This window comes from Muntiacus reevesi, chromosome 2, assembly GCF_963930625.1.
Source record: "Muntiacus reevesi chromosome 2, mMunRee1.1, whole genome shotgun sequence".
Taxonomy (NCBI): Eukaryota; Metazoa; Chordata; class Mammalia; order Artiodactyla; family Cervidae; genus Muntiacus; species Muntiacus reevesi.
The window spans coordinates 3266803-3285938 of NC_089250.1; the positions used below are offsets into that span (position 1 = coordinate 3266803).

The 19136-nt window shown below is 40.5% G+C and overlaps 1 protein-coding gene across 2 annotated transcripts in view; it reads left to right on the forward strand.

Moving 5' to 3' along the window:
* SNAP25 (synaptosome associated protein 25) overlaps positions 1 to 18818 on the forward strand; it is an 82467-nt gene extending 63649 nt beyond the window's left edge. Inside the window, exons 5-8 of one of the 2 annotated variants that reach the window (XM_065920860.1) lie at positions 5844 to 5961; positions 9822 to 9947; positions 12321 to 12465; positions 17538 to 18818. In XM_065920860.1, the coding sequence (XP_065776932.1) occupies positions 5844 to 5961; positions 9822 to 9947; positions 12321 to 12465; positions 17538 to 17606 (458 nt within the window). In that variant the 3' untranslated portion in view covers positions 17607 to 18818. Of the gene's footprint in view, positions 1 to 5843; positions 5962 to 6116; positions 6235 to 9821; positions 9948 to 12320; positions 12466 to 17537 lie in introns of both variants that reach the window. The other variant, XM_065920861.1, reaches the window with a different exon arrangement.
* The last annotated feature ends 318 nt before the right edge of the window (positions 18819 to 19136 follow it).

The following is a 19136-nucleotide window of genomic DNA, read 5'->3' on the forward strand; positions in this document are numbered from 1 at the left end:
ACTTCATAGCATTCACATTCTAAGAGGGGACAAGAAAAGGAAAGAATGTTATCATTAGAATATGTGACAAAATTCCTCCATGATGTTTTTTCAGGATTTGACTTACATTGTGTATAATGATACATTCAGCCAATATTGGTTGATATAAAATGGTTTTCACAATCAGCTGTTCTGAAAGGGCTCAAGAATTCCACCTTGCTGTAATCTTTGCTGTCCAAGCTGGAACCCCTGGCAGAAGCCCACTCTCAGAAATAGGGATTTGACCGTGCCTGTTTGTATATTTTAATTTGAATTCTCTGGTTCAGAAATCTAACACTTGGGCACCAATTTACTTTTATTTATGTTATTTTCTAATCCCTAGAGACACAGTGAGTGGGGCTCCTGAGATGTCAGAAAGTTAATATTTTGCTGAAAATATTAACTTGAGAAATTCCTTAGGAAGGGCAAACACCTGAACATATGTCACATGCCATAACCTGTGCATGTGTCACCTTATTAGTTGAGCCCAGCATGTTTGCCCTCTATATCAAGATACGGGAATGTGGGCCTACCTCCCCACAGTCCTCTTGGTTTCAAGCACTCTGCTGGACCATTTCAGCCCCTCTCTGATGACGGCAGACTTTCAGGGACAAGGGGAGAATGTGGAGCTCCAGAGCAACCCAGAAGGCTGGTGGAAGTGGAGCGCCCCCAGAGGAGGGATGCTCAGCTACTCTTTTACAAGTTCAATGAGAGCAACTAAGATTCAGCCAAGATCACTCAAGTGAACTTGAGAGACTTCAGATTTTTGAAGCAATGTAGAAACCAGTATTTCAAATCATTCTTTACAATTAATGCCACCCACAGTGAACACATCAAGAGAAACCTTTACTTTGATAATTCTAGGAGATGAAATCTCACCACAGAAACCACTTTCATCTTCCACAAAACACCTGCATGTATAATGAGGCATGCCGTGTAGGGCCACCCAAAACAGATGGGTCATGATGAAGACTTCTGACAAAACATGGTCCACTGGAGAAGGGAGTGGCAAACCACCCCAGTAGTCTTGCCTTGGGAACCCCATGAACAGTATGAAAAGGCAAAAAGATAGGACACTGAAAGATGAACTCCCCAGGTGAGTAGGTGCCTAATATGCAACAGTGGAGAAATAACTCCAGAAAGAAGGAAGAGATGGAGCCGGAGCCAAAGCAATACCCAATTGTGGATGTGACTGGCGATGGAAGTAAATTCCAGTGCTGTAAAGAGCAATATTGCATAGGAACCTGGAATGTTAGTTCCATGAATCAAGGGAAATTAAAAGTGGTCAAACAGGAGATGGCAAGTGTGAACATTGACATTTTAGGAATCAGTGAACTAAAATAGACTGGAATGGGTGAATTTAACTCAGATGACCATTATATCTACTACTGTGGGCAAGAATCCCTTAGAGGAAATGGAGTAGCCCTCATAGTCAACAAAAGAGTCCAAAATACTGTGCTTGGATGCAATCTCAAAACTGACAGAATGATCTCTGTTAGTTTCCAAGGCAAACCATTCAGTATCACAGTAATCCAAGTCTATGCCCTGACCAGTAATGCTGAAGAAGCTGAAGTTGAGTGGTACTATGAAGACCTACAAGGCCTTCAAGAACTAACACCCAAAAAAGATGTCCTTTTCATTGTAGGGGACTGGAATGCAAAAGTAGGGAGTCAAGAGATAGCTGGAGTAACAGGCAAATTTGACCTGGGAGTACAAAACAAAGCAGGGCAAAGGCTAACAGACTTCTGCCAAGAGAACACACTGGTCATAGCAACACCCTCTTCCAACAACACAAGAGAAGACTCTACACATGGACATCACCAGATGGTCAACACCGAAATCAGATTGATTTGCAGCCAAAGATGGAGAAGCTCTATACAGTCAGCAAAAAGAAGACTGGGAGCTGACTGTGGCACAGATGATGAACTCCTTATTGCCAGATTCAGACTTAAGTTGAAGAAAGTAGGGAAAACCACTAGACCATTCAGGTATGACCTAAATCAAATCCCTTACGATTATACAGTGGAAGCGACAAATAGATTCAAGGGATTAGATCTGATAGACAGAGTACCTGATGAACTATGGACAGAGGTTCATGATATTGTACCGGAGGTAGGGATCAAGACCATCCCCAAGAAAAAGAAATTCAAAAAGACAAAATGCCTGTCTGAGGAGGCCTTGCAAATAGCTGAGAAAAGGAGAGAAGCAAAAGGCAAAGGAGAAAAGGAAAGATACACCCATTTGAATGCAGAGTTCCAAAGAATAGCAAGGAGAGATAAGAAAGCCTTCCTCAGTGATCAATGCAAAGAAATAGAGGAAAACAACAGAATGGGAAATACTAGAGAGCTCTTCAAGAAAATTAGAGATACCAAGGGAACATTTCATGCAAAGATGGGCACAGTAAAGGACAGAAGTGGTATGGACCTAACAGAAGCAGAAGATATTAAGAAGAGGGGGCAAGAATACACAGAACTATACAAAAATGATCTTCATGACCCAAATAACCACGATTGTGTGATCACTCACATAGAGCTAGACATCCTGGAATGCAAAGTCAAGTGGGCCTTAGGAAGTATTACTACAAGCAAAGCCAGTGGAGGTGATGGAATTCCAGTTGAGCTCTTTTAAATACTAAAAGATGATGCTGTGAAAGCGATGCACTCAATATGCCAGCAAATTTGGAAAACTAGGCAGTGGCCACAGGACTGAAAAAGGTCAGTTTTCATTCCAATCCCAAAGAAAGGCAATGCCATAGAATGTTCAAACTATCACACAATTGCACTCATCTCACACTCTAGCAAAGTAATGCTCAAAATTCTTCAAGCCAGGCTTCAACAGTACATGAACCATGAACTTCCAGATGTTCAAGCTGGTTTTAGAAAAGGCAGAGGAACCAGAGATCAAATTGTCAACATCTGCTGCATCATCAAAAAAGCAAGAGAATACCAGAAAAACATCTACTTCTGCTTTATTAACTATGTCAAAGCCTTTGACTGTGTGGATCACAATAAACTGTGGAAAATTCTGAAAGAGATGGGAATACCAGAACACCTGACTTGCCTCTTGAGATATCTGTATGCAGGTCAGGAAGCAACAGTTAGAACTGGACATGGAACAACAGACTGGTTCCAAATCAGGAAAGTATGTAAAGGCTGTATATTGTCACCCTGCTTATTTAACTTATATGTAGAGTACATCATGAGAAACGTTGGACTTAATGAAGCACAAGCTAGAATCAAGATTGCCGGGAGAAATATCAGTAACCTCAGATATGCAGATGACACCACCCTTATGGCAGAAAGCGAAGAAGAACTAAAGAGCCTCTTGATGAAAGTGAAAGAAGAGAGTGAAAAACTTGGCTTAAAACTCAACATTCAGAAAACTAAGAATATGGCATTTGGTCCCATTAGTTCATGCCAAATAGATGGGGAAACAATGGAAACAGTGAGAGACTATATTTTGGGGGGCTCCACAATGGCTGCAGATGGTGACTGCAGTCATGAAATTAAAAGATGCTTGCTCCTTGGAAGAAAAGCTATGACCAACCTAGAAAGCATATTAAAAAGCAGAAACATTACTTTGCCAACAATGGTCTGTCTGGTCAAAACTATGGTTTTTCCAGTAATCATGTATGGATGTGAGAGTTGGACTATAAAGAAAGCTGAGCATGGAAGAATTGTTGATTTTGAACTGTGGTGTTGGAGAAGACTCTTGAGAGTTCCTTGGACTGCAGAGAGATCCAACCAGTTGCTCCTAAAGGAAATCAGTCCTGAATATTCATTGGAAGGACTGATGCTGAAGCTGAAACTCCAGTACTTTGGCCACCTGATGTGAAGAACTGACTCAGTGGAAAAGACTGTGATGCTGGGAAAGATTGAAGGCAGGAGGAGAAGGGGACAACAGAGGATGAGATGGTTGAATAGCATCACCACATCTATGGACATGAGTTTGTGTGAGCTCTGGAAGTTGGTGATGGTCAGGGAAGTCTGGCGTACTGCAGTTCATAGGGTCGCAAAGAGTCGTACACGACTGAGTGGCTGAACTGAACTGAAAGCAGATATGTGCTTCAGTCCACCTCAGACCAGCAATTCCTCAGTTGGGGGTTGTCATCCCTATTCTGTCTGCTCTTAATGTATTTTGAAGATACTGGGCTTCTCTTCCCAGAACCAACCCCTCATTTGATAGTTATTTTGATCTACAGACTAATTTATTGCATTCCTTAAGGAAACTGGGATGAAGTGTTTGGAAAAGTACAAATTTCTCTGGAATGTAAAGAGTTGTCATCCATTTTTTTAAGCCCCTTCAAAAATTTTCTTAAAAATATGATTATACCTACATTTATTCAGCAAAGGTTTGCCAGCACTGCACTGTTATTTCCTGTGGCTATCAGATACTGGATAAACATTTTGTTTTCCCCTGTCTCTTGATAAGCAGAGCAGAGACAGCAGATTCCTAATAAGCTGAATTCTGTTCCTCAGCCCCACAAAGGACAACACAATAGCTTCTTATTTTCCAAATGGACAGACAGTCTCTCCAGTTTGGATTGACAGTTCAATGTGAAATTGTTTTTAAGTAACTATTTATGCCCTTTTATACAGGAAAGTATTTACCAGTTTTATTCTAATCATGCCTTTCTTCCCAGAGGCATAGGCATGCATGTATGAAAATATAGTTGAAAAGAGGAATAGAAATGTAATTAGGTTTTGTAAATAGACAGCCAGGACATCCCACTGCTGCTTTAATGGTTTTATGTGCTCAATCTATGCTGCATCTGACTTTTTGTGACCCCATGGACTGTAGCCCACCAGGCTCCTCTGTCCATGGGATTTTTCAGGCAAGAATACTGGAGTGGGTTGCCATTTCCTCCTCCATGGGATCTTCCCGACCGAGAGATGGAACCCTCATCTCCTGCATTGGCAGTCAGATTTTTTGCCACTGAGCTACCTGGAAAGCTCTAATTGTCATAAAAGCTGTTTTAAAAATCACTTCATGGAACTTATAGTTTACTCAATTTAATGACACCACTTTTGAAAAATTAATCAAGTTGATTAATTAACCCTGGTAAGCTAGAAATATGGTTTGTTTTTATGGCCATCAATCTATATGTTACGATACTGTCTAAGGTCAGCTTTCCTGGCAGTGATGACTTAGTACTGTTTCATGTTCCAATCCGTCACCTTTCTCCAGGAATTTAATGTTCCAGTACCTGTAATGTTGCTGTGCTGATATTGCTTTTCTTAACAGCTTCTATGAATTGAGTATTCAAAACCAAAAACTGCCTATGGCCTGCCTTTGGCTAGACAGCCACCGCCAGGGGGAAAAAAGATATGGTACCTATTGCTAATTACCACTATTGTTGTTATTTTTCCCAAAGGAGAAAGTGGATTATTTTCTATCCTTAGCTGGTTGAGGATGCTAAAAACCAAAAGAGAGAGATGTTTTAAAGTTGAAGCAGACACTTTCTCTAGTACCATTGCATTTGAACACCTAAAACGTAAACTAACACCCTATTTTCTTTCTCTTGGGTTTCACTGGTGTCTGAATAAGTGAACATGCTGTGCTGATTTCCTGGACATTCAGAATCAAGCAGGCTTACCTACCCCATCCCATCATGTCTGAGCTGTAAACTATATGAGCATCACTTTTGTTCATTTCGTTCCACCCCTGGCTGCATAGGGCATCGACAGCCGATTCTAGCAATGCATCTCCTCAGACAATGCATTGTAATAGCTCTTCCTCTTTTTCAAATTCCGTTTCATTTCTCATGTTCTGTTGAAAACCCCCAAAAAATTCATTCCACACTGTCATCCCTTTGTCCTAACCAGAACAACTCGATCGTGTCGAAGAAGGCATGAACCATATCAACCAAGACATGAAGGAGGCTGAGAAAAATTTAAAAGATTTAGGGAAATGCTGTGGCCTTTTCATATGTCCTTGTAACAAGTAGGTACTGGGTACCAGCTCTAATCTGTGGCGTCCAGTTTTCTTTCTTTCTTTTTTTTTTTTTTTAATGTCAATGTCTGAAGTTTTGTCTTTTTTTTCTTTGTCCTTTTCCATCCGCTTCATTCTGTGGGGATAAAATACTTGTGTTTAATCAGAACAACTGGAACGCATTGAGGAAGGGATGGACCAAATCAATAAGGACATGAAAGAAGCAGAAAAGAATTTGACGGATCTAGGAAAATTCTGCGGGCTTTGTGTGTGTCCCTGTAACAAGTAGGTGCTGCCTGCCTGCCTGAAGCTTTGGTTTCCCAAGGCCCATCTCCAAGCCTTGACAAGCTCATTCCTGCTGGGTGCAAAGGCAGGATGAGTATGTGGCATGCAGAACAGATCAATACCGTATCTAATGCATTCATCTCATAGCATAGATGATATTAGTGGGAGTTAACTGTTGATGCATTAAAAATCAGGCATACTACAGTGAAAGCTTCACTGTCAGCAACTTTTATTGATGAACGTTTCAACATTTTCCAGAAAGTGTACCTCAAGACAGAAACTAACCTCAAGAAAGAGAGGCACCACCCAGGGAATTTTATGTTCTCTAAATCCCCAAAACCAAAATTGCAGATTTAGAAAAGACTGGGGGTAAGTTTGGAAGTTGAGATACACATATGTATCAAGGTTTGATTTTTCAGAAGCAAAAGAAACAGGTAATTTGGCCCAAACAAGCATTCCATAAGTTAGAGAGTAAGACAGAGATTCACCCTTTCAACTGCCCACCAGTTACCAAATCTGGTCAGCGGTTAGACCATAGATGCTGCAGGTGCACCCAACGCAGAGGCAATGAGTCCTTCAGCAAGAAGTGCTCACGCCTTAGCCAAATTGGACCCATCCCTCTCCAATTCTTCCTTTTGGAAGATCCCCCGTACACTGGCCGAAATGTTGAAATGTGTAGATTTTGCATGCACGACATCACAAAACATTCAACTGTTAAGGTTCTGCAACGCTTTTTTGGAATGTAGCAGAAATGTGACATGTGGTTATAAAGGTTTGCAACAGAAGGAACCTGAAAATAAGTGTTCTGGAAGGTAGTCTTATTTGACTAGCAGTGGAAAAAAATGCATGAGCGGATTGTCCAACATGCATTTGGAAAATTAAACCCATTACCCGATCCCCCTCACCCCTCCTACTTCCCTTTGGACAGAAGCCTTTTTCTAAAAGCTCTCCTGATCCTAGCTTTTAGAATAGAAATCAACGTCATTTCTAGCTGATTATATGACCATTCACATCCTTTAAACTTTGAGGCTGATTTAAAATATCCCACTTCCTGTTTAGGAGGGGAGGGGCTCAATTTGCAAATAAATTTAAGTGTTTTTTTTCTTTATTTTTTTTTTTTAAGAATGATCTACAGTAAAACCTGACTAACTGGAATCTAGCTAACTGGAACCTTCAAGTATATGTATATTTTTGTTCCTTTCAACTTTTAGCAAAACGAGATAAGTAAACAGGGAAAAATCCCATCAAGGACTTAAAAGTGTTTCTCTAAAGGTCAGTCTAGGCAGTTTGCATTCTCTCACTCAGTCTTCCTTCTATAAGTTCCACATTCAAGTGGACCAAGCAACGAAAGCTGAGCTGCAGGGGAAAGGCCATCAGACATATCAAAAGAAACCAAAACCAAGGAATGCTAAAACTCTAAGGCAGGAAAGTGGCTCAAGAATCTAACAGATAGTCAGCCATCACTCTTGAAACTAAATTTACCTCCATGGCCCACTGTGTTAAGAAAGTCCTATAATTCACCAAAATAGCATTCCCAAGCATTCCAGTTAGTCAGGATTTAACTGTTCATCATTTTCAGTGGCCACTTGCCCCCAGGTGACATGTCTACGTATTTTGTGATGAATTTCATAGACATATTTTCCTGTCCACCAATTGTGTGTGGACAAAGGGTGGAGGCAGGCCCCCCTCCCTCCCTGTGACAGATTCTAATGCTCAGATAAAATCATGACCCCTGGGAATTCCACCTACCAGTTGGCCCTAATTCCTTATTACACAAGAGACCCTAACTGAGCTTCAAAGCTTGACTGAAGTGTTCCCTATTGTGTGTAAATAATGCTTTAAAAACCATGTGTCACAGCGCAGTGGCTGGTGGCGCCCTGCACTCTCGGAGGGCTTCGCCCTGTCTCGGCATGTTTCGAGGGACTATGGTAGATGTCCTGCAGTTATGTGAGTCTATGTGCAGCATTGTGGGTGCAGTGATTCGCCTTCGTTCAGAAACGCAAACTTTCCCACTCCCTTGACTGCCAAAGATGGTACACCAGACATTTTACATAGCAGAAAGCATCACAAGGTCCATATAACTTCTGTTAATGTGAGGAGGGAGGGGATGGGGATTTGGAAAATAACAAAAACAAAGCCATACTCTAAACTCTATTAAATTCATTTTTGGATCCTGTCCCACTAAGTGGCCCTGGCTCTTTAGAGCAGTGAATTCTGACTGCTTGAAGGCTGTGGCATTATACATTAGATGTGGGAGTTGCTGAAATTCCATCTGTACAATTTTCCAATTTGTCTCCAGGGTTTCTTGGTCCCTAATCTGCAAGTATTAGTCTTAGTGCCAGTTTTAATAGATGGCTATGGTCCTCCAGTAAAAGAAAGAAAAAAAAAAAGGTTAAATTCTGGTGTCATATAATAGAAAATAGAAAATGTGAAAAAGGGACCAAAAGAAGTTCTGTTCTTGGACTAAAAAGCGTGTGGTTTCTACTATGCAAAGAACATAAAAACATCTTTGATTGCTCAGTTACAACACACCCACCAAAATATGCTGCACACGTGTCTATTGGGCACAGTAGGTATGCCTGGATTTTAAGTCTCTCTCCAAGGCAGCTCAGTGAAATATGGCCCACAGAGACCACACCAGTTCCAGACCACTTTCCCCTACCACATCCCAGGATAGTTTGAAGTAGGCGGCTGTAACCACTCCCATCCTGCCCCTCAGTCCAACAAAGAAGCTATTGAACCTGCGTTTCAAATCCTCATGAAGGCTATTACTGTCCTGCTAGTGCCTTTTTTGAGAATGGTCAACTTCTGGAGTAGTTTGGCTTAAATGAGAATGCTTCACTTTCTACTCATGCCTGTAGCTGGTGCATGAAGAAGATGTAGAGGGGTTTCCCTTTTTGGTGCTAGATGGCTTGTTCTCTCTTCTATTTTCCTGCATTCATTTCACTATGCCTCTTTTACTTTTTGTCTCTGTGGACAAAGGTTTGTACATCGACTCTGGATGTATGGTGACTGTTTGGAAGTACCGATATATTATCTAATTCAAATCACTCTAGAGGCAACTCAAAGACCATCACCCTTGGCCAGCCACCAATCCTATATGTTCTCCACGCAGAGTGAGAATGCCTGGTTCTGCACATGCATTGGGGGAAAACAATTAAAACGGGAATCTTTGCATGATGGTGTGTAAAAACTTGGTCCAGGATGTTTTTCTTGATGACAGTGTGTTGCTGTGGTGTGATATACACACTCTACTTGGCAGTCTGTTTTGTGTCTGTCTGCCAGTATGTTTTTTTCTGTGTTTTGTGTCTCAAAATATAACCATGTCATTGAAATAGAATTGAATGTCCTCCAACTACGTTAATCCTTGTCTTAAATCCAACTAAACTAACAAAAATGAAATCCTGAGTAGCTGAGGCTTGGTGGTGGCCAACTGTTGGGGTCTGGATTATGATATATCGGTATTCTCTAATGCCTCGAATTAAAACTCATTCGCTTGGTTCGGTTCTGAGCTTGAAGAGGTAATGATTGTTGTGAGCTTGATGCGCCGCCCCTTTTGCTTGTCACTCACCCTCTTTTTTGCATAGGCTTAAATCAAGTGATGCTTACAAAAAAGCCTGGGGCAATAATCAGGATGGAGTTGTGGCCAGCCAGCCTGCTCGCGTGGTTGATGAACGGGAGCAGATGGCCATCAGTGGTGGCTTCATCCGCAGGTGAGCCTCGTGCAGCTGGCACTGTAGCAGTTGCTTACTTTTGAGTGACAAACCCCTCCAACCTGAGTGGTTCTTAAAACAGCACTGGGAAGTTCCCTGGCAGGCCAGTGGTGAGGACTCAGTGCTTTCACCATCATGCTCTGGGTTCAATCCCTGCTCAGAGAACTAAGAACTCACAAGTCTAGTGGTGCTGCCAAAAAAAGAGAAAAAACACCATTTTTTTTAACTTCTGAATCTCTGTGTTGACTGAGCAGATCTTCTGAGAGCATCTCCTGGGCTCGCTCACTACATGCCAGTGGGCGCAAGATGATCTAAGACAGCAGTGCTTCCTTGTCTGGTGGTTGGCTGGGGCCGTGGGTATGAGGCGTCCCTTCTCTTCTACGCAACCTCTCCCCTGGAAAGCCCATGGTTCTTGCATGGTGGTGGCAGCACCAAGGGGCAGGTTCCCATACGCAAGCACTTATCAAGCCTTTGCCCACATTTCACTGGACAAAGCCCGCCTCGTGACCACATCCAGCACCAGTGTGGCAGTCAGCAAGTGTTTCACTCCATGACTTTGATCGGGCAGAATTTATGAAACTATGTACAGAGATGGAGGCAGGGTCAATAATAAGGAATGGTGAAACATCTGTGAACTAGCAATGGCAGGAAGAATCCTAAAGGGACAGGAGAGAACTGTCACCAGAACCCAGCAGTAGTTATGGCTGTGGGCAGAGGTTGAGGTGCCTGGGCTTACTCCATACCAACTGAATCAGAATCAGAATCTCTAGAAGTGAGATCCAGGTGTCAGTAGTTTCTAGAGCCCCTCAGATTTTAATATGAAAAGAAGGCTGAGAACTATGGAACCAGAGGTAAGTCGTAACTGCTAACAATCATTTATATAAATTTCTTTTCTACATATGAAACCTGGGAAGTTCTCCTTTAACTTTACCTGGCCTAGATTGCTTTAAAAATCCTACAGGAGCAGTCTACATTGGGATTTACCGTGAGGGATGGGTTTTAACCCCTGTGAGCAAATTTTAGCCCGTCGCCATCTGAGATGGGGAAAACTCAGACATTTTGAAATAAGTATTTACCATTTACGATAAAGAGTTAGTGCTGTATGTGCCCTTGTCCATCAACTGGGTCAAAAGCAGGTGCCAAGCATGAGAGAGAGTGCAAAAGGTTTATTAGAGAGTAACACTGGGAAGGGAAAGGGGGGAAGTAAGACTGGGGAAGGCTGTCAGACCATCAAGCAGAGCTGACAAACAATCGACCAATTCATTGGGAACTCCACAGCAAAGTTGCTCATTGGAGGGATTCCATGGTAGGTAGAAATTACTAAGTCTTTGTAAAAAGTCTTGTTTTGTCATTGGCTGGGCCACCTTGAGAAGAACATGACCTCAGCTCAAAGGCAGACCTAAAGGAATGAACAGTGAGAAGCTGTCAGCTGACCACACTCCTTGCAACTGGGCGATGAGTTCTTTCTTTCTTTCTTAAAAAAATGAGTTCTTTCTTAAAGACAGTTTGAGCAGTGCATGGATCCATACAGTGCAGGGGGTGAACTGTGGCTATATAGTAACTATTAATAAAAATGATATATAAATAAATGTCAATTAAAAGTTTTTTTAAGGAAAAAAAAAGGGCCTTCTTAACTTTCAAGCTGAGTTATGAAAAAAATGGGAACTCCCTTTGGGTAAGGCATTTTGAGAGCCAATTCCTCCCTCCTTACTTAGGCTGAAACAATATTTTATCACAGTTTCTTCCTTGAAATCACCAATTCACAATGTCACTAAAAACCACATAGCATTGAAACCTGAGCAAGTAAAAGTCATCTTGAAAAAGTAGCTCCCTTTGGAGTTTTTGGGAGCAAATAGGATTAAGGGGCAGACTGTTATTCTCATTACTCTTCCCATTAACGTTGGTCCCAAATGGAGAAGTAGATGAGTGGAGAAACTCTCTGACTTAGTGCAATAGCTTTTCTTATAAGTTTGAGTCTTGGAGATTTTGATTGACATTTCAGAAAGAAAAATACAGTTTCTAACTGGTTCCTCCTTCATTCTCTGACCTGGAATCCTCCCAACTAAAATGATTTTAGCCTTAAAACATGAAAATTGGGATAATCATAAAGGGAGGAAATGATATGTTTGTAGAATTGAGAGAAGTAGATATATTAATCTGCTTAATATGCCTTCTTTAAAAGTAGAAATTTAAGTGTTCAATAATGCATTTACAAATTATTTTCCTATCTACAAAAGCTAAAATGTTCTCATATTGAATAGAGATTTTAAAAGGACCAGATTGATACCTGGAGATCAATAGATTTTCACTAAGCTTTAGGTCCTGGGCATTTGAGTTTTTCTTATCTTCTAAAACCTCTTCTTTGATGCTCAGGGTAACAAATGATGCCCGAGAAAATGAAATGGATGAAAACCTGGAGCAGGTGAGCGGCATCATTGGAAACCTCCGTCATATGGCCCTGGATATGGGCAATGAGATTGATACACAGAACCGCCAGATCGACAGGATCATGGAGAAGGTGAGCACGGGGCAGTCAGCAGGTTTCTGTTGCTCATCACCTTCTCTGAAATAACCACCGAGGAAGCATGGAGGGCATAACAAGACCCGCAAACCGTGACTTTGGATTCAGGTCCTGGTAGATAGACATCTTCCCCTTAATTTTCCGACTCAGAAATACAGCAACAGATAAGTAAATAATAGGGTAGAATTTACTCTAGCAGATATTCCTCAGGGTCACCTTTACTACAGGCATTGTGCTAGGCCTCAAAAGACATATTAAGATGAGAAAGACACCACCTCCACTCCAAGAAACTCACAGCTTATGGGAGGCAGTGAGCATCCAGATGAAAATATAATTTGTCAAGAAAGTTGCACATCAAATGCTAAGTCAGGTTAGATGGGGAAAGATTTCAAGGGTCAGGGAATGGGGAAATCTCACCCAAAAAGTTGAATTTGGATCGAGTCTTGAAGGTTGGTGAGCTTGTCAGAGATGATGTAGGGATAGAATCAGGAAATGGAGGGAAGAACAGTTATTTCAGGTTAGCCATAAGATGAATAGGAGCTTTGATTTTATAAGTGCGGAAGCTTAAATGATAGTTCAAAAAGGCCCATATTCCATTTCCAGTTCAAGAGTGCACACGTCCAGATCTCAAAGTAGGAAACATAATCTAATGAAATTGAGTTCATATAAGGACACCAGATGTCACACTCAGACTGAGCCGCCTAGTGTCAGAAAGAGGAGAGACGGTCAAATGGTAAAAGGTAGGGTTGGGGACTTCAGATTAGGAAGGAACAGAAAGAAGCACTGGAAAGCTTTTATAACAAGATTTGGGGCACCCACACCGAATATTCTACACTATGCAAATCTGATACAGTCTCTATGTCTTTGTATTCCATCCCCTCCCTAATCAATAGACTCCTAAATATTACTTATAATTTCTTAAGATATCCAAATACCAACAGGGAGAAATAGACAAATTATGAGTTTAATGGTAATTGTGCATCTATAATCAATTCTACTTAGCTAATCTTATATGATATGAGTTTATTCCTTGGAAGATATTGAAATTTTGAGCCTGAAACCCTGAGTTCCTTTTCAACAACTCATTCCACTTTGGTTGGGGGTAGAAGGACGGTTTTTGTGCTCTCTTGCATCATAAGGCTAAATACTGTTTCTTGGTATCTGAGCATCCTCCACTGACTTAAGAAAGGAATTAGTAGACATAAAGGGAACGCTTTTCCCTATTGTGTTCTATGCACTTTATAAAGATATTTGACTGCATAATATTTTGCCTAATCAATATTGATATACACAAATGTCAGTGTAGTTGACGAAATACCTGTGCTTTGCCTACTTCACAAGTCATGACATGCTTATTGTTGGTAAGAGCCTTTGATGTGCTAAAGCTTTTAAGCTGTGTAGATCAATAGGTTTTTAGAACAATATTGAGACTTTCCAAAAGTACTGGAGCCAACAGAAATGGATCTAACCCATTATGGCCCAGAAAAATGAACTAAGAAATAATTGCTGAACCACCTTCCAATAGGAAAATGATTTGGGGGAAAGAAAAAGAAAAGTAGCCATTTTTCTATCAAAGGACCCAATTGACTCACAGATATAGGGAGATAATGTATCTCTAACTCAATTAGAGTCCTAGAAAGAGAACTTCTACTAAGAAAGAGGGGTCAAATCTTTATTGACAGAGTTGGGCTTTAAGCAAGCAGTTTTCCTGGAAAGGCAGGTGACATCTTAATCTACCACTTCACATTTCTAGGTCTGTTCTTTAGGGGAAAAGTTTTCATTCTGGGCCTAGTTTACAAGAGCCAAGACTTGTGCAACTATAGGGTTTTATCAAAAGTCAGGCAAGAGGATAGGAAATTGCCATTATAGTTTATCTCATCCTTGGATGCTGAATTGCTTAAGAAGTGGGGCAAGAGTCTAGTTGCCTTCAAATAACTAGCCTTTTTTTCCTCAAAACAACAATGTGGATATGATTGATATAAAGCCCATTTCAATTCAGCATTGCCCCAAATGATGCATGTTACATGATTATTAGTAGACTTCTACCTTCTTTTGCAAGTTCTTACTTCCGATCATAGAAAATGGTGTGCAAAGATCTTCTGCATATCTAGGATTAAAATCATACTGTAGGACTAAAGAGAATCTTCTATTTCTCCCATATTCTCTGATGACCCAAACAACCACCCTCACCCAACCCCACCAATCATGATCCTTTCTCATCACTTCAATTAGTAGTAAAGTTTTGGGAATCCAAAATAATGCAGTCTTCAGTACATTCTTATGGACTGTCAAGAAATTACTTTGTCCCTTTAAAAACCCTATTTTCTGATTTAGGGTATTTATAAATAGGCAATCTTCTAAGGTTGAAATTGTATGATTCTTTTAGAAATCTATTAAAATGGGGCACGTTTCTGTCATGTCTTTATGGGAACTGTTGCTAAGGAAACAATAATGTTCAAACTTGGATTTAAAATTGTCAGTGAAAGATGCGATGCACACGTTAAAATAGGATAAAAGTAAAGCTGAAGATTGAGCATTGCTCACATTCTCGCATCAGTATGGAAGCATGGTGTTTGAAAACTAAGATCTTGAGTTCCAGCAAGGCTTTCCTGCTCACCAGCTTCATGACCTGGTTCCTCATCTGATACTGGAGTGGATTGCTATTTCCTTCTCCAGGGGAAAAATAATAAGAGAACAGTTAAAATCTGGGCTCAGAACAGGCTGTCATGTAAGTTAGAGATATCCTCTTCTGGAAGTCTGAGCTGTGCTCTAAAAGCTACTTGCCATGGTCTGGATTTGAGATTTCAGAGTGTTTAGAAGCATGAACAGCCCCTAAACAGCCCTTCTACCTCTTTCTATGGTTCTTTGCATCGGCATCTTGGTTTCCTCACAAAGGCAAGTTATGTAGTGTATCTTGAGTGTATTAGTGAGTTTAGGATTCTCTAAATAGAAATGTGAAAACAGAGATGGGATATATTGCATAAATATGTCCTACAGGATATAAATAGAGTAAACACAGATGCATTCTCCAAATACCAGGAAGACAACTAAAAGAAGATTATCTCAGGATATTTTTCCTAAAAGCACATATGTTATATAATATAATAAAGATCTGGCTCCTTTGGTGTCAGGTATTGTATAGACTGGAATTTTGATACACTTCAGAAAGAATTGAGGTGGACAACACAGATGCTCATTGATGATACGTCTGTTCTAGCTCCTCCCAGATTCTTTGAGGGTATCCAAAGAGTAGCCTCATGCTCTACTTCAAAACACCCTCTTGTACCATCACATGAAGACTCACCAGTACCTTCGTAATGCAAGAAATCCTAGAATGTTTGCCTTCAGAAATGCTGTCTGTTTTTAAATGTATGTTTTTTCCTTATTTGAGCAGTTCTCAAACGTAAGTCTGGAAAAATAATCAGCATAATCCAATCTTAAGGAACATTTCACATTGATCTGAGCTTCTAATTTTCCTTTAGATCCAAGTGTTATTATTTCTGATAGTATTTGTAGCTAAAGAGGGAATACTAAAGCGTTTGGGAAAACAGGTGAGAAATACCCATTTTCCAAATTACAAACCTAAAGGTCAAAACTATGAGTCTATAGATCAAAGCCATCAAGGAAAATTATTGTTCTGCCTTATCTGTTTTGAAGTCAACTCATAACTATCCAAACAGATGGTAAGGAGCTATTGCCAGATAATTCAAAGTTATGAACAGTCTAGAAATATTTTTCTTTCACTTGGCAAATTTCTATTTGAATAGCGATAACTCTAGTGTCACGGGAATTCACAACTAAACTGGATAAAGAAGACACAACTTGGTGGAGATTACAAAGCATCAAGCACAGTTGTTGATGTGAAATCAGTAATCACTGACTAAGTGCTGGTTGATATAAAAACAGCCCAGTTTCCCTACACTGCCTCTCAGTTCCCTTCCCCCCTTCCCAGGCTGGAGAAAGACATACAACACTGCCAACCACAGTAGAGCAAAAACAACAGCCAGAAAGGAATTTTTGTCTTCTCTTCTGCTTGCTGGCTCATATGTTCCTCAGTGATGTTAGGAATAGTTCATTTTCTGAAGGTCAAAAGTATATCCAGGTAGTAGCCCTGGGTTTCATGATGCATGTAGAGCAAAAGAGAACTCACGCAGTGAGGCAGTCAGTCAAAATACAAAATGATAGTAAGTGTGTCTCTGTTAAAACAAGCCAGTTATCAAGCTCACAGGAGTAAATCTTCAGAAATGGGACTAAAAAATATTTAATATTGCAAAAGCAAAACACGTTTTCACCCAACAAGAGTAATTGTAAGATAAGATGTATTGATCACTTCATTTTTGCAAAACATTATTCCAAGACCATTATGTGTAGCAACTCATTTCATCCTCATAGCAAACCTAAGTAGTAAGATGCTAACAGTGATTACAGTGTGGACTCTGACGCCAGGCCTTCTGACTCTGGTTTCCCCATTTATTAGTGCTGTGACATTAGACAAAATTGCCTAAATTCTTTCTGCTTAGTTTCCTCACTTGGAAAAAGGAGCTAGTAACGGTATATACCTCGGTGTTGATATCTATCTTGATGTTGTCCAAGTTGAATAAGTGGGACATTGTAGTGGCACTGTGCTCGCCAGCAGTGTTCTTTACGGCCCCCAGCTTACAGCGCAGAAAGCTGAGCCCCCAAAATGTTAGGTAACCTGGCCAAAGTGATGCTAGTAACTGTACAAATAGCAGGAATATAACTCAGTTTAACAGATGTGAGTGTCTGCCATAGAAGTCATTGGGTGTCATTCCAGAAGAGAAAGATAAATGATATGCCTCTGTCCTACAAAGAACAGTCTGCGGTAGGGGAAACAGTCATGAGAACTAGGTCATGAGATCAAACTTCTATGATCATGCTCAAGCCCAGCCAATGGTTCTGGGGACACAGAAGAAGGGATGGGTCATTCTGATGAGAAGGAAAGTTTCAAGATGCCTTCACCCAATAAGAGGCGTTTGAACTGGACCCTGAAGGGGTCCAATAGCATTTTAATGGGTAAACTGAGTTGTTTTTCTTTCCCCTTTTTCCAGGCTGATTCCAACAAAACCAGAATTGATGAGGCCAACCAACGTGCAACAAAGATGCTGGGGAGTGGTTAAATGGCCCATCTGTGTCTTCTTCCACATGCTGTTGGGCAAGATTAGCACCTTCATGCTTTTCTCATGGTATAACCTAGTAGGTCTGCACACATGCACACATCACCCGGCCCCCATTGTGAATGTCTTGTGTCGTCCATCAGCCCAACGATACTGTGTGTCTTCTGTTTTTCCTGGGTCTCTTTCTCTCCAAAGGCTGTATATAGTGGTCATTTGGTGGCTCTAACTCTTTATGTAAGATGTCTCGGGTTTCATTTTACCTTTTCTCTTTTCAGTGGTGTTTGCTGAATGACAACAATTTAGGAATGCTCAATGTGCTGTTGATTCTTTCAATCCACAGTATTGTTCTTGTAAAACTGTGACATTCCGCAGAGCTGCTGCCACGGTCCTTTCTTCGGGCATCAGGCTCTGAAACTCAAAACCCGCTGTCTTTGCTCCTCATGGCTGGTGTCTGTCTTTATGATTTCATGATTAGACAACGTGGAATCACATAACAGGCATTGCACTCAAAGTGATGTGATTTATGCACTTATGCATGAGAACTAAATAGATTTTTAGATTCCTACTTAAACAAAATCTTTCCATGACAGTAGCATACTGATGAGGAAACACATACACAACAACAGCAACAACAGAAAACAGCAACAAAGCATGCTCAGTATTGAGGCACTGTCAAGATTAAGTTATACCAGCAAAACTGCAGTGGTGTCACTTTCTTTCTGTCAATATTTAAACTTATCAACCATGATCATCCTTTTTTAAAAAAAAGTAATTTTAAAAAAAGATGGGTTTGACATACTCACCATTTAATCATTTCCAGCAAAACACACGTTTGACTGAAATTATGTCCAATGGATGTAATATAGAGTTTGTTTGCTGCTTTTGAAGACTGTGTTTTGGAGAAAGCAACCTTGCTGTGAAACAGTGTGGAGATGTAAATTTTATAAGGCTGACTCTTATTAATCACTATTTCCCCTGTGGTTTGTTATCAGTACAATTCTCTGTTGCTTAATCTAGAGCTATGCACACCAAATTGCTGAGATATTTAGTAGCTGATAAAGAAACCTTTAAAAAAAATAATGTAAATGAATGAAATATAGATAAACTATGAGATAAATATCATTACGGCATGTAATATTAAATTCCTTCTGTCTCCTCTGTCAGTTTGTGATGTGATTGACATTTTGTAGCTAGTTTAAAATTATTAAAACTTATAGACCCCAGATGTCTGCTTTAATTTCTTCATGGACCCTGTCTGAGTTTGTACTCACATGAGAAGAAGAAATCTGGCTACAGTCCCATCACTCCTAAGAAGTCAGTTCTGCCTGCTAAGGACACCATATGGGAAAAGCAAAGGTGTCCCTTCTACACATGATCCAATGGCAATTGAAACGTGGCTTGATTTTTATAATCTGTTTCACAAATTCTTATGCATAGATTCAGTGTTGGCCATGGGGGGAATGTAATTCAACCAGAAGGCACAAAGGAAAAAAAAAATCCATAGAAAAACTCTGTAGTACTCAGACTTGGCTG